The sequence below is a fragment of the Argiope bruennichi genome, chromosome 8 (genome assembly GCF_947563725.1).
Source record: "Argiope bruennichi chromosome 8, qqArgBrue1.1, whole genome shotgun sequence".
Lineage (NCBI taxonomy): Eukaryota > Metazoa > Arthropoda > Arachnida > Araneae > Araneidae > Argiope > Argiope bruennichi.
Genome location: NC_079158.1, coordinates 85,337,803 through 85,353,019, shown reverse-complemented (window position 1 = coordinate 85,353,019; position 15,217 = coordinate 85,337,803). Strand labels below are relative to the sequence as shown.

General features: G+C 26.9%; 1 protein-coding gene across 1 annotated transcript in view; it reads right to left on the bottom strand.

The window, feature by feature from the left end:
* LOC129981637 (cell adhesion molecule Dscam2-like) overlaps window positions 1-15,217 on the bottom strand; it is a 506,908-nt gene that overhangs the window by 275,782 nt on the left and 215,909 nt on the right. The window contains exon 6 of the mRNA XM_056092554.1: window positions 2,111-2,380. Within this exon, the coding sequence (XP_055948529.1) occupies window positions 2,111-2,380 (270 nt within the window). The remainder of the gene's footprint in view (window positions 1-2,110; window positions 2,381-15,217) is intronic.

Sequence of the window (15,217 nt, the reverse complement as noted above, 5' to 3'; positions counted from 1 at the left end):
TATTTCTCAATATCCCAGAATTACTTAGAATTTCTTATTTATTACTCAGAATCTCAGGCAAAAATTCAGAGTAAGTACATTCTTTAAAAGGGATTGATCGTTTTGGTTCTCTCTTAAATTATTTTTATAGTTATTATTTGCAATACCTCTTTGGATAAAATAATATTCAAACTTTCACTGGATACATATAAATCCCCTCGCTTAAAATTTGTTGGAAACTTCCTGGTTCTTTTTTTTTATTCCATACGTTTAAATTTTTATACAATTAATAAAAATGACCAAAAAGAATAATAAATTTGAATTTAAGTTTTTCTTTTCTATTCATTATATGAAAGAATTTATAATCCCTACTCAAAAAATTGTTTTTTAAATGCAAAAAGGGAATCATCTTGAAAAAAAAGGAAAAAAAAATAATCTGTAGTAGAATAGAAAGGAAAATCAGTATGAGACATGATTCGTTATTTCATTCATGAATGGCCATTTACTAAAGTAAATGAAATCCCTCTGCTACCTTTAGCCAAAAATAGTGTGTAGTATCCATATATTAATTAAAAATTTATTGCCTTCATAATAATAAATCTTCAGTTCCTTAAAACAATGCACAATCATATTTTAAGAATTGAGGTATTCTTAATCATGATATATTATTTATAAGAATGTAAAATAAGTAAATATTATTTGAAAAAAAATCTTGATTAAAATTAAAAGCCGTATAAGCAAATAAGATTACAATGGTAAATATTTATTTTTGTCCGACTTTCTTAATATGAAATGAAATTATATATAATGTGGTTTTTTGTGTGTCCACTCTAATTGCAACGCTACTGTTAATTTCTAAACCATTAGATTAAGTAAGTGCTTCCATAATACCCTTATCCTTATAATATCCCTTCCATAATATCCATCCTATCATAAGAATACTCTAGATAACATAAGGAATCCTTTGTAAGCTCTTTGAGTCAATCAGATTGCTTAGTAAAACAATTATGATCGTAACAATTTAGTCATCTTAGTAAAATATTATTGACTACTAATTATCTTAGACAAAAAAAAAAAAAAAAAAAGATTGGCCGAGTTGAAGCACTAAATTTCATTGTTTTTCGTAAATCAAAGTACACTTTGAGGAAGTGTCGTACGTTGATTGGCATTCCTCCCCTAAGTAATTATTGATATGGCCGTAAAGGCAGAAATAGCGAAATTCAAAACTCTATAATTCAATGATTTTTAATCATAAAGGGACTGATATTTTTTTTTTATTTAAAATTAAATTGAATAGAATATTTACTTAAACATGACAAGGCGTGCTATGCAGAAAATTATGTATCTAAATATTTTCAGAAAATTATTTATTGACCTTAATGACATAATTCTTCACGTCTCTTAGAATTTTTCTAAAATTAGAAATATCATATGAATCTATCTATCTCTAATGATATATCTAAATCAGATTCATTAATGTATATTACATAATAATATAATATATTCATAATATAATATATAATATAATATATTCATAATATAATATATAATATAATATATTCATAATATAATATATAATATAATATATTCATAATATAATATATAATATAATATATTCATAATATAATATATAATATAATATATTCATAATATAATATATAATATAATATATTCATTATGTAATATTACATAATGAATAAAGATTAAAATAAAAATATACTATTGCCCTAATAATGACGAATTCTTATTCTCCTGCAATTGGTATTACATAATGTAATGCAGCCATAACTACATACAATTTGTTAAAGTTAGCGAAAAATGAGGAACAAATTAATTTTTTGGCAAAAAAGAATAAATCTTCATAAAAAAGTGTCAGAAAAATAAAAAAAAAAGTTGAAGTCTATTTTTTTTTATTTTTTATATCTGATAATTAAAATAATGCTTGTTTACTTAAGTCGTATTTCCCAAAATATTCTTTTTTTGAAATTAAAAATGTAAACAATATTTTTAAAATTAATTAATAAATTATATGTCACTAATTATAAAAAAGGAAGTTCCTTTGATAATTAATGTAATTTGAAAACGATGTCCTTTGGAGTAATACATTTTTGTACGTTGTACTGAAACTTACCGCCAATGATTAATCGCGCACTTGCTTGCGCAGAGAATTCATCCCTGTTCACAAAGCATTGGTAGATCCCAGAATCCTGCCTCTTCACCTGCCTAACTTGCAAAGAAGTTGGAGTTGGAAACACGGCTCTCTGATTGGCAGATAGCAATCTCATATCCTTTTTCCATGTCACCGAACCGACAGGAGTGCCGTGTATGGAGCAGTTGAAGTTGGCCGTTTTCCCGACGTCTAGCTGAAGTTCGGATGGAAAGACGCTGACACGGATTGGCTCTGAAAGGAAAAAAAAAATGCCAGGACGTATTAAAGATATTTATCGCAGTGATGGGAAAGGACATGATATATATGAGCTTTTTCTCTTCTTTACTGTGTGTCGAAGGGGGAAATATTGCTTTAGTACTGCAAGTAATTGCTTTCAGAATCTACACTTTATGGCCTTTTTTGTCTGAATTGATTGATGAAAGTATAAAAAAAGTTTTTTAAAGTATGAGTTGAAGCCAGACTGGGAAGAATGTGCGGTTTTGTCAGAAATTCTGAGCAGATGCATTTAACTGAACAGATATTACAGTTTATATAGATATTGGATTGAACTGAACACATATTATAGTTTATATAGATATTGGATTGAACTGAACAAATATTAGAGTTTATATAGATATTGGATTGAACTGAACAAATATTAGAATTTATATAGATATCGAAATGAACTGAACAAATAGTAGAGTTTATATAGATATTGCCTCTAGCCAAATAAATGTAATATTTAACCATATTATGAATTATAAATAATTTTATTTTGGTGAGCATTACAAAATGGTAAAAGTAACATTAATATTTTTCCGATTTAAGGTATCATTTGAATTTTAAATTTGTTGTTTTATAATTAAATATATTCGAACCAATTAGCACATTATTTATTATGTTTATAACTAATTACCATATATATGTTAACAATATTATAGGAGAAACTAATGATTATGCTAATATTGAATACACGAATATTTATTTACAAATGTTTGTGTAAAATTGAATACGCATTTTTAAGTAGGCACTTTATTTCCTTTCTTTAGAAACTGAAATATGCGTTATTTATTGGAGACATATTACAGCAGGATAAAAAGCAACAAAGAGCCCAAATTAAATATTCTTTTAAAGTAAAATATAATTACATATGCATTAAAAGAGAACTTCGTTTTAACTTCATATTATCCTGTACAACGAGTAAGTAGCATTTGATTTACAGGAAATAAATATAAAATCTTGTTTTAAAGTTGCGTAAAAGCGGATGTTAATTAATACCATAATTCAAAGATAAACAGGGTTTTAAGGGTTTAATATGACCAAGTACAACCTGCCAGCAGTAAAGAATTGTTTTCAATTAATTCGTCAATGAAATAAAAAACAATTGATACTGAATATGAGTAAATTTGAACCAAGTTAAATAAAATTCATATCCAAAAATATCTGTTGCATTCATATATTAATGGATTTTATGAAATTCTTGTCCTTTGGATGATTTATAATTCCCTTCCAAAAGATAATTTTAAATAATGTTATTTGTTTACAAACCAAATAATTCATAAGGAAAACTTTGCCTCAAATTCTACTATGAATGACAATAAAAATTTAAACCAGTAGGAGTGATCTGCCCGAAACTCTCGCACACTTTCCTCTAAAAGTCTTCGATCTCCCACTCCTCGCCTCACTATCGCATAAAATTATGAACACTGGACAAGGTCCTGAATGTGTGGCGGATTGAGATCGCGAGAACAGAACCTGAGACCTTGTGGTTCGCAGTCCAGTAACATGACCACGATACCAAAGCAAGCTCGTGCAGCGTGGCTGTTAAATGGCTTATAAGCTATTCACTACATACTCTCCCTCCAGTGAGACGAACGATATGACTGTTGATTGGTGATGTAATTGTTGTTGAGTCTAATGCGTCTATACCCATTTAAGTAACGCCAAGCGTTTTGGCGAGCATTGTGTGGGTGAATGGTTGCTGTGTCAAGTGAGTCTGACGACTTTGGTTTGCTGTGGGTAAATGGCGCCACAACAGCTCTACGAAAGTTGAAGATTTATCGCCCGAGGTCACCAATGTGGTGAATTGGTATGAGAGGAGATAGAACCTGGGACCTTGCGATTCGCAGTCCAGTAACATGATCATGATACCAAAGCAATTGCTCGTCTAGCGTAGCTGTTAACTGGCTTATAAACTATTCACTACAAATGCTATGCATAGCATTGGATAACAATAGTTAAGAATTATTGACTTTTGATGTGAATTTAGCTGAATCTATCCTGCGAGTATGTATTTTGTACACATATTTCTCGACCAATTGAAACTGAATTTTGACACAGAATTATACTTGTAATAGAGATATCTCATGCTGAATTTTATGGAATTAAGTCATTTAACTTATGCATGCCAACCGACATATGGTCAATTCTTTGACAGATTTTGCTCATAATTTGATAAGAATTACCATTTTAGATTCTAAATTTCTGCACCAAATTATCTTTCTACACTTTATAGTTATCGAGACAACTTGTGCTGTATAGCCACAAAAGCCGTATAGTTATAATGTTTATATGCTTTGCAATTATACGAAACGCGTAATTAGATTTAGGGAAAAACACATACTTAATTCTAATATCTTCAAAATTTGATAGAAATATGCAATTGTGGTCAAAATTCCTTATAATAAATGTCATTCAAAAGACAAAATCGTTTTTGAGTTATTGTGTTCATAGGCACACAGATAAAATGCGATAAATTAATTTTTCAAACTCAAGGATGTTTGAAATGAGATATATGCCAAAGTCTCGAGTTTGAATTGTTTGAGGATTACAATATTTTCTCTCCAATTCGTAAATGAGAAAATGAAATTTGATCAATGCCATTAACGAAAATTACGAGGAAGAGAACTAGCATTATTTATTATAGTAGAAACACGAATGCAATTAAAAAAAAGATAATAAACATAGGCTTAGCATAATTTTTCTATCTAGAAACATAAATAATATCTAATATTCATCACGGGCAATCCATTATGCAATTAATTTAAACTCAAAATCCCTCTTAAACAAAAGTTCATTTTAAACAAAAGGCTAAACTTGTCCCATTTTAAAAGCGAATGCAAAGCATCTTAAAAATATGTATCCAAGAAAATGATAAATATGCGTAACCCTTCACCGAATGAAAAGACATTTTCTACTTCAGAAGGTAATTATTCGTGTTCTGAAAGAGAGAAGACGCGTTTTGCAAGAGATAAATGATTAACTGCAGGAATGTCACTGGGAATAGCAAGGGTCATTGGAACAGAATTCTCTCTAACAAATCGGAACAAGTAAGATAATGTTTGTCAGAAGATAAATGGCCACAATCAACAGAGCGTAGCTAAAGAATCCAAAGCCATTTGGTTTTTAGCCATTCTCATTCTCAGAGAAGGCCATCGAGAGAAGTTTAATAGCGAGTCATGATCAAAGTTAAATCTTCAAATCTTCTACCAAAGAAAATGGATCCAGTGAAGAATGTTTCTCACTGATTAAATTTGGAAAAAGAAAGGTATCACTAATGCGAGTTTAAATGTTGTAATTTAGAACCCAGAAAGCCCTTAAGACAGAAAAGAAGTGCATAGTGGCGACGACAACACTTGGAGCTTAAATTGTAGATACTTAAATTTAGTAAATCAAAACGTTTTCTTTATATATATATATTTTTTGGCTCCGTTTGAAAATAAAAGTACATTCATGTTAAACGGATATAGGATATTTGAGATAAAATCTTCTTTCTAACAATATCTCAAAAGATATACAAAGAATTCATCCATTAATCTAAGTTATGCTATTCAAAATGAATAAATTATTATTTCTTTAATTTTGATCAATTTATTTCCAGTTGAAATTGTTTATATCATATGCTTAGTATAAAAATGGCATTTATCTTAGTAATTATGCCATTTAAAAAATAATTACTACTCCTTTAATTCTGATCAGTTTATTTCTAGTTGAAATTGTTCATAGTCATATACGTAATATAAAAATTGCATTTATCTAAGTAATTATGCCATTAAAAATTATTGCTACTTCTTTAATTTTTAACTGTTTATTTCCAGTTGAAATTGTTTATAGTTATATCCTTAATATAAAATTTACAAAATTTTAATTACTACATATCTAACTCAATTAATAATAAAAGAAAGTGTATGTCAATTTATTTCAGTGCTTTACCGTAAATTTGGTACATTTATGCTTTGTAGAATCAAAATACATACCTCATAGCTCTTTTTTGAAATTGCAATTACATAGTAGTTTTCCGCTGTACATTCCAGAAATACTATTGCGAAAACAAATTTTTACGTTGTTGCAAAATTAAAAAAAAATATCTATACGAATTCTATTCAAAAATCTTTTTTAACTATACGTGTTGATTGTAATGAAATTTAGTTCCCTTAGTCAACTTCTTTATATATATTCTTTATCTCTTATTTCGCATCTTTTCTTTATTTTTAAACTTCCGCTTATCTATTTCTTTCTATTTTTTTAAATATGATCTGCAACAATATTTTTCACAGTTACAATAAAGGCATATCAGTTTCATCAAACTTATTACTTATTTCATTAACTTATCACTGTTTAGTAAATTAAGCAAATATTATATAAAGCGGATATTAAACTTAATGTTCTTATAGTGAAATGAATTTCGTCACCGATTTTACAAATTAAAAATTAACATATATAATTTATGAAATTAATTTCTTTTGTTACAATTAAACACAAATCAATTTTATTGCTTTACTGGTTTTGCCTAGGCCAGCTTGAAGTTGAAAAAATAAACTTTTGTTCATTTGGACTATTTTTAATTTTTTAATGAGGGAAAAGTAACTTAAAATCTATTTTTGCAGTAGGTTTATTAGGTTCATTTTACAGATACGATCTTAAACCCAATTTGTCACCAAACATGATGTTGCATCATTAAGAGTGCTTTAAAACATTGGCTAATTAAACTGAAATAGATACTTCTAAACCTTGTAAGCAGGTAAACAGGTAGGACCGAAACGGCCAAAATATAAATTATTTACAAAACAATATTCAGCAAAATTCCGAACAACACTGTGTTAAATCATACCTTAGTTATAATAAAAATAATGAATCAAAATAATTACGGCGAACAATAAAAGAGGCTCATTATTCGATCATAATAAAACCTGAGTAGGTTTATGCTGTTACGTTATTATGTTATTAAGTGTTCCTAAACATCAAACCTGCCAAACACATTGCATTTTGGAGGAATTTCAGTAGCAGATAAGGTATCAGTTATGATAGTACTGTTATGGGTGAGAAAGTGGTGTTTTATGCAAATTCGAAAACTACGTTGGATGACCACAGCAAGAAGGTTGCCTGATTATTTAATTTCAAAGAGTTACATTTCGATCAACTCTTTTAGTTTGATGGTATTTCATCCAACTCCTGGTTCAATATCATAATGCGGATCAATTGAAAAACTCTTGATTATCGAAAACCTACGGGTGATAGAAATTCTACGAATTGATAAGATGGCTTCAGCGTATTTTCTCTATTAAACCAGGGCAATGAGTGTTAACTTGTATATGGACATTTTAATGGATATATTTTTAAGGAGTTTATTTTTGTTTTCGGCGTATTTTATTCATCAAAACTATGAGATATTAAAATATATTTGTTATTGCATTTTATAATTTATGAAAATTGAAAAAAAAATCACTTTTTTTTACAGTTTAAGGTATTTGCATGATCGGAATATATTCATTAAATATATAAATATTATTTTATCTGAAGTTACAATAAGCGTTGGAAATTTTTTGTATTAAAAATTATAAAAATGATTGAACATTTTTTTGAAAATAAAGATTAATTAATATTAAGGAACAGAAAAATTCTTCGTTCTTTTTTCGGGTCTTTAAACCAGAATATTTTATCAAATGTAATATTTTTTTATTACTTCATAAATGTGCATTAGTCACACTACAGAGTTTCAAAAAAATAATTCCTTTTTTTTTTTTTTTGCACGAAACTAATGTACAATATGATAAAGATTTCGGATAAGAACAAGTGTTTTGTGTGGGGAATAAATTATTGTGAAAATCAAAGGATTCTTCGCACAATCCAGAGCTTCTATTTCATGATTCAAAAGCATAAAAATTCTTTGCACAATGCGGAATATGGTAAGAGATTTCAAGAGGAAAAAAATATATATTTATTCATTTTTCAACTGCTCCTGATGCCACAGAATATAACTTAATTATTTATCATATATCTTATTTAAAAAGATAGTAATCAAGGAAAAATAAGGAAGCAATAATAAGGAACTTCACAGTTTTTCCAGTACAATTCTAAGAATATACCGGAATCGGAAACGAGGAATTATAAAATTAAAAGCCTGAAGTAACCTCTTGACAAGCGAGTAGTTAGTATCATAATAAACATCTTTAAGAAGAAATTATCCCTTCTCTGAAATAATATTCATTTTCTTCATTGTGCTTAGTAATGAGAAAGAAAATATTATTAAAACTCACATTAAAATATTTATAAAGGCATTATAAAGGCTATAAAAATCTAAGCGGCTTAATTGATCATTGTTATCATTAATTATATATCATTCATCCATTAATTATTATCATTAATTATATATCATTCATTCATTAATTGTTATCATTAATTATATATCATTCATTTATTAATTATTATCATTAATTATATATCATTCATTCATCAGTTATTACCCTTGTTATATCATGAATTTCTCTAATGCTAGGTGTTTCGGTAGCTAAATAATTTTCTTATATGGGTTACCTATAGGAGAGTGTATGGATGGTGTAGAAAAGGTTGGGGCTATATATATATATATATATATATATATATATATATTTAATAAATGATGAAGTGAGTTAAAAATGTAATAAATATCTCCTTTTACCATTTAGTCTTGACATGCCGTTACATTTATTGTTAAATAATTTAATTTTCTCAGCCATAGATGAATAAAGAAATATCATATATATACACATAAAATGAATTAAAATGAGATTCTTTGAACTGCCTTTCTGTTTTTTTTCTACGAATATACATTTTCAGTTTTTGACACAGCTATGCTTTGCCAATAAAATAAATCAGTTTTCGTTGAATTTCGTGTCTATTTGTGTCAAGTTATTTATTGAAAAATGAAAAATATAATTATATAAAATGGAAACTAGAATGAGGAAAATTCTGATCCTCCATAGAGCTGTAATATATGTTATACTTAAATTCACAATTCTGAGGTTTTCAAAAATACAACATCCAACATTTAATAATAGTAATAACACTAGCTTATCTTTTGAAAACCAGTAGTTTAATCTTATAACTAGAATAATACGATAATTTTAATTTTATAGATAACTAAAACACATTTTAGAAATAAATTTTATTACTTAAATAATTCGTTAGAAATCAAAAATGTTATTTTTATCAAAATATTATGGAAAAATCTGTTTATGAAAAAAATACTATTTGGAATCATATTTAGTTTATGGAAATGTCTGAATAAACTTTTATGAGCTTCCTGTGATTGAGAAATTCAAACTATTTTCGATTTATGGTCATAAGAAAATCATTCGTATAAGAGGATAAGTCACAAGATAAAATCTTTTAACGTAAATCACATTCCAACAGTAGTAGCGAAAATAAATGAATAAAAAATAGTTTTTGCTACATTCGTATTACACGTTTGGTGAAAAATATAAAAGAGATCAAAGGAACGACGTGCCGTCATGTCCCTTCTTTGTACACTTTTGCTAGGTTGAAGTAAATGTTATATGTTATTTCAATGAATAATTCTTCAACTAAATCCTGTTTTTAAGGTTTTTTTTAATATTGTGTTAGTTTTGTAGTTATTTATAAAAAAAATGTTCTTATATTAATTTTTTAAAACTTTTTAAATAGTTACTTATAACAGATTTTTTAAAAAATATTTTTCTCTGAAACCTAGTGAGGAATATTGTTTGCTATATATATATATATATATACATATATATTACAGAATGGCATATATTTGCACAAAAAAATGAATAAACTTACACATAAGTAATCTGCATTTATAACTGCTTGATTTATAACAAAACTTGAAATACAAAAATGGCTGCTGTAGCTAGTTCTGAAAACATATATTTTTGTTTTTCTATGCATTTTGAATGAGTTTCATATTGTTATTAAGAGTTTAATGATTTCATTTTCTGCGGTCCATATTTATTTTTAATTTATCATAGATTAAAACTTGCATTATGATTTTGAACATTTTTATTTATTTTCTTATATGCAGTATGTAAAACATCTGAACTTTTTTCAATAAACTGTGCTAAGTTTTTTCTAAGCATGCAATTTCTAAAGTGTATTTTATTTAACATTTATCATCTAAGAATGCTACACTTTTATAAAGCAGTCTTATAAATGCATATACAGAGCTAACTCTCCAGTTTGATTTTCCATTATTAGAAAACACAGATAATTCTGATGAATAATATATTTAGAAAACAAAATATAATAGTATATATTTTGCAAATTATAATTACACACCCAGAAACATGCATATATATAGATATACAAATATAATATTGTAATGGTTTCATATTTCAATAAAACGCTTTTTTTAAGAAAATCAATAATTCTTAAAATTGCATATTTTTTCTGCTAGACGAACATCGATTTTTTTTCTTTTTCTAATGTTTACAAATGTTCTCTATTTGATTAACAACTTATACTTCAAGTGAAATAATGAAATATATATGTGTATTATTTTTAATATTTTAGTATCAAAGAACAGTGAAACAGTAAAAGACTCCATAATACATGCTTTCAATACGCTATTGAACAGGAAATATTTAATATTTAGAAAGCGTTAGGCAGTTCATACTTTCACCTTAACTTAAATAATTTTGTATTCTCATCAATACACTCTTAAATAAACTATTTCATTTCCTTGAGAATTCTGATACCGATACCTGAGATTGATTATGATGATTCTGACTAGCACTCAGGATGATTTCTAAATTTCTAATTCATTGCTTCTACATTGATAGAATGGCCAATGATAAACGACTTATAAACTTTCGTGATTGTTATTTCGTGTTTAGCGAGGCGTTTAGAAACACCCTGTTAGTAAATCGTTAATAAATGGATTGTGAATGACAAGCCAAGAATACAATTATTCATCAGTGCTTTTAAAAAGAAAAAAATATATATTGGAAATTTCACATCACGGAGCTTCATCTTTTTTCCTGGCATTTTTTCAAAGTGTTAAGTGAACTTATGAATGGATTTATGGATGACTTAAGTTGAAGGAATGATTAATTCCTTTTACTGCTTGCCAAGCGTACATTTTTTGAAAGTGGATATTTGTACGGAAAAATTATCTAAGTATGGAGTTATTGTTAACTGATATAAACATAATTGATGGATAAACAATTTTACTCCTTCTTTTTTGCATTGGATAAAATAATGAATTTGGATATTTTGATTTATTAATGTATAATAATATGCTATTTTATATCTATTTATTTATTTAGGAAAGTGGAAAGTGGTAGTTTGAAAGTAAAATAATTTTTCATTGATTTAACCCTTAACTGGGGACGTGCGGTCTGTGAGACCGCTTGCGATCTGTCACCCCTATTCTATTTTTTGCTCAATTGAATGGATTGACCCTGTAACTTCCTGTTTTGTGACCTTCAATACACGTGCACTGTTTCAACCGATTTCAGAAGATGTTTTTTAAAAATAATTCAGTTATTTCTTCGAGCGCGGTCTCTAAGACCGCATCTCCCTGTTAGTGTCCCAGTGATAAACAAGGCTTAGCAGAGGGTGCTAAAACTTGGGCCCCGAAATATCATCCAGTTTATTGATCCTATTATGAAGCAGTGCTCCAGACACTTTTAAAGGAAGTAGAAAGTGATTTTAGTGATAAGGGTAATTGTACGGAAGAGTTTTTCGATGAGAGTTCGCATTCAACTGATTTTGATATGTATGTTCGAACATAATTAATTTTTCTAGTGATAATGTATTTTGAAAAATTTATAAAATATATTAATATAGCAAGAGATATATATGCAGAATTTATAGATTGATTTTTATACTAGTTCTTAACCTGTATGTTTAAAATGCCCTAGAAAACCGTGCTATGAAAATCACACAAGGCGATAATATTTGACCCATATATTTGACCCATTGTCATTTTTTTTTAATATAATTGTTGAATTTTACATTATATTGTCTTCTATGTGCCTTCATATACTGTAAAAATAAATATGATTTAAAAAGTAAAAAGTAATATGCTTTTTCAAGAATATTATTTATTGTAACATGTAATTTGAGAAGAAAACGTATGTTTAAACGCATTTACTTTTTTCAATGATAATATATTTTGAAAAATTTCTAAAACATATCTATATATCATAAAAAATATCTTCAAAATATATTGGCAGTTTTTCATACTAATACATTCATTAGAAAATTTAATTTGAGTCTAAATAAAATGCGGTCTCGTAGACCGCACCTCCCCAATTAAGTCCTAAAATTTCACCTCCCCAGTTAAGGGTTAATATGAAGCAATATCGTCATTCCTTGAGTTGTCCTGCATTAATAACTTTTCGATTTTGCAATCCTTCCTCTTTTAATTTATATTAATTTCATGGGACTTTTAAACATGCTAAATACTAATGTTTACATTTTAAATACTTAAATTTATAACGTATTGCTAATAAAGAGTATAAAATAAAGATGAAATTTTGCAATAGCGCTAACAATAACAATATAACTTCTATTCTTAATAACATTTAAAGGCATATATCAAGCTACTAGATACGTATGTTTGTATTAGTTGAGCTAATTAAACTATCTACTAGATTGTATCTTAAACTTCACACTGATTGGAAAAATTTATTTATGTTTCATTTCAACACTTATATTCACATTGCAGGATATTTTAGGAAACATAAATATGAGATTAATTCAATTATAGAGAAATATATTTTACATTGATTGTATGCAGGTATTGAAGACAGGAATAAATATTTTTATTTATTATATTTTAGTCAAGCGAAAAGGCGTTCTTATTTGTCAAATAAAATAGCATGCATAATATTTTTTTTTATTGAAACATTTATAAAACCCCTGTGCACCACAAAGTATCACACGGGGATTACAGAACTAAGTATGTAACACATTACTTAAATAAAAAGAAGAAAATTTAACAGTTATGAAAGATTACAGATGCCAACAATAAATTTACAGAAATTTTCAAAAACACTTCTGGTGGAAATAAGTTGGTGAAAATCTGGTGCCCAATTTATATTAATGTCCTTGAGAGCCAGTCTTAGGTTCTGTCTTTCTTTGACAAATTTGGCAAACTTATCCATCTATTTATTATAAATTGCAAGACAGTATTATTTATATGTTTATTTTTATGTCATTTCATTCACTACTCTCCCGCGGGTCTACAAGTCGGTAATACGTTTCTTCCTTAGTTTGTGGTCATTTTTAAAGAGTATTTGAACTGTTAAATCTATAATATGAGTATTGGAATTATTTATTAATGATAAATTATTAAAAAAAAATTCTGAGTATGTTTATCGACGACGAAAAAGAATATAAAGAAGTGCTCCAACTATCTTTCAAAGACTTAATGGACTCCATTGGAAGATCCATCCTTATTTTTGTTTGTCAAAGCGTAGATAAAAATATTCATTGATATTCCTTCGATTAATCACGTTGTACATGATATTTACAGAAAATTATAATATGAGAGGGTGAATATAGATTTTTTAAAATTATTTAAGCGTCTACTTGTATTTACATAAATCTTCATCTGACACAAAATGAGAAACACATGCGTGATTTTTCTGACATTTACTGATATATTTCATTTTAAAATTTAAATATTACTTTCAGTATTTTATAATATAAAAGAGATACCTTAATATAATTGAGAATTATTTCTTTATATAAATTTGGTGTCCCTAAATTTGTAATAATCGAAGGCGTAAAGCTAAAATTTTGGTTATATTATTTTAATTTTTACAGAAGTCCTTTGAAAGATCAGGTACTGAAATTTACAAAATGTTAAAACGTGTGTTAACTTCATGAAATTCTTTGATCTATAAAAGAATTACCCAATTTTATTACAAATTACCTAATACGAATTTTTTTTAAAGTTACTTAATTATTTATTATTTAAAATGTTTGATGTTGTAAATAAACTAGTATAAATTATCGTTTCGCCAATGAAATGAGAAAACGAATTACTCTGAAATTCTATATATAAATTCAGCCCACCTATTTGAATATTCAAAGTTTTCTTTAATCAGTAAAAAGAGAAACGACACTTTTTTTAAATGCCAAGTTATAGAATATTATTAATCTTTTGTGATTATAAATTTAACATATGTGATTTATTCATTAATTTACCTTATTAAAATATTCAAATAAATTTGCGCAGTTTTTTTTTAATTTGCCTAATGTATTTAATACTAAGTAAGATTCAGTACTGAATAAATTTATATATTTTTATTTGATTAAAAGTATATATATTGTTGCACCATGAGAAATTTACAGCAATTAAGCACGTCTCAAATCGCAAAATAAATTTAACAATACGTTAGTAAATTTGCCAATTAATTTTTATTCTTAACTTGAGTTGATATTTATTTTTCAGATTTGCTTCTAAATAATTCTTTATTAATTAATTAAAGCAATACGGAATTTCACTTTATGAAATTTACACAAATTTTACAATATTATTATTTTATTCCTTTTCTAGTTAGCTATTTGTAAATTTTTATTCATTATTCATTAATTAAAGCAAAACAAAATTCACATTTCAGTTTATGAAAATTATACAAATTTAACCGCAGTATTATTATTTTATTCTTTTTCTAATTAGCTATTCGTAAAATTCATGACTGTTGTTTTTAAATATATTAAATAAATTGAAATAAGTCACCTCATTAGTTTTGAATTGCAATAAATATTCTATTGTAGTGTTAAGGGAATTCCGTTAATTAAAATTTCCAACAGAAAAGGGATTATGTTTGACATTAGTAT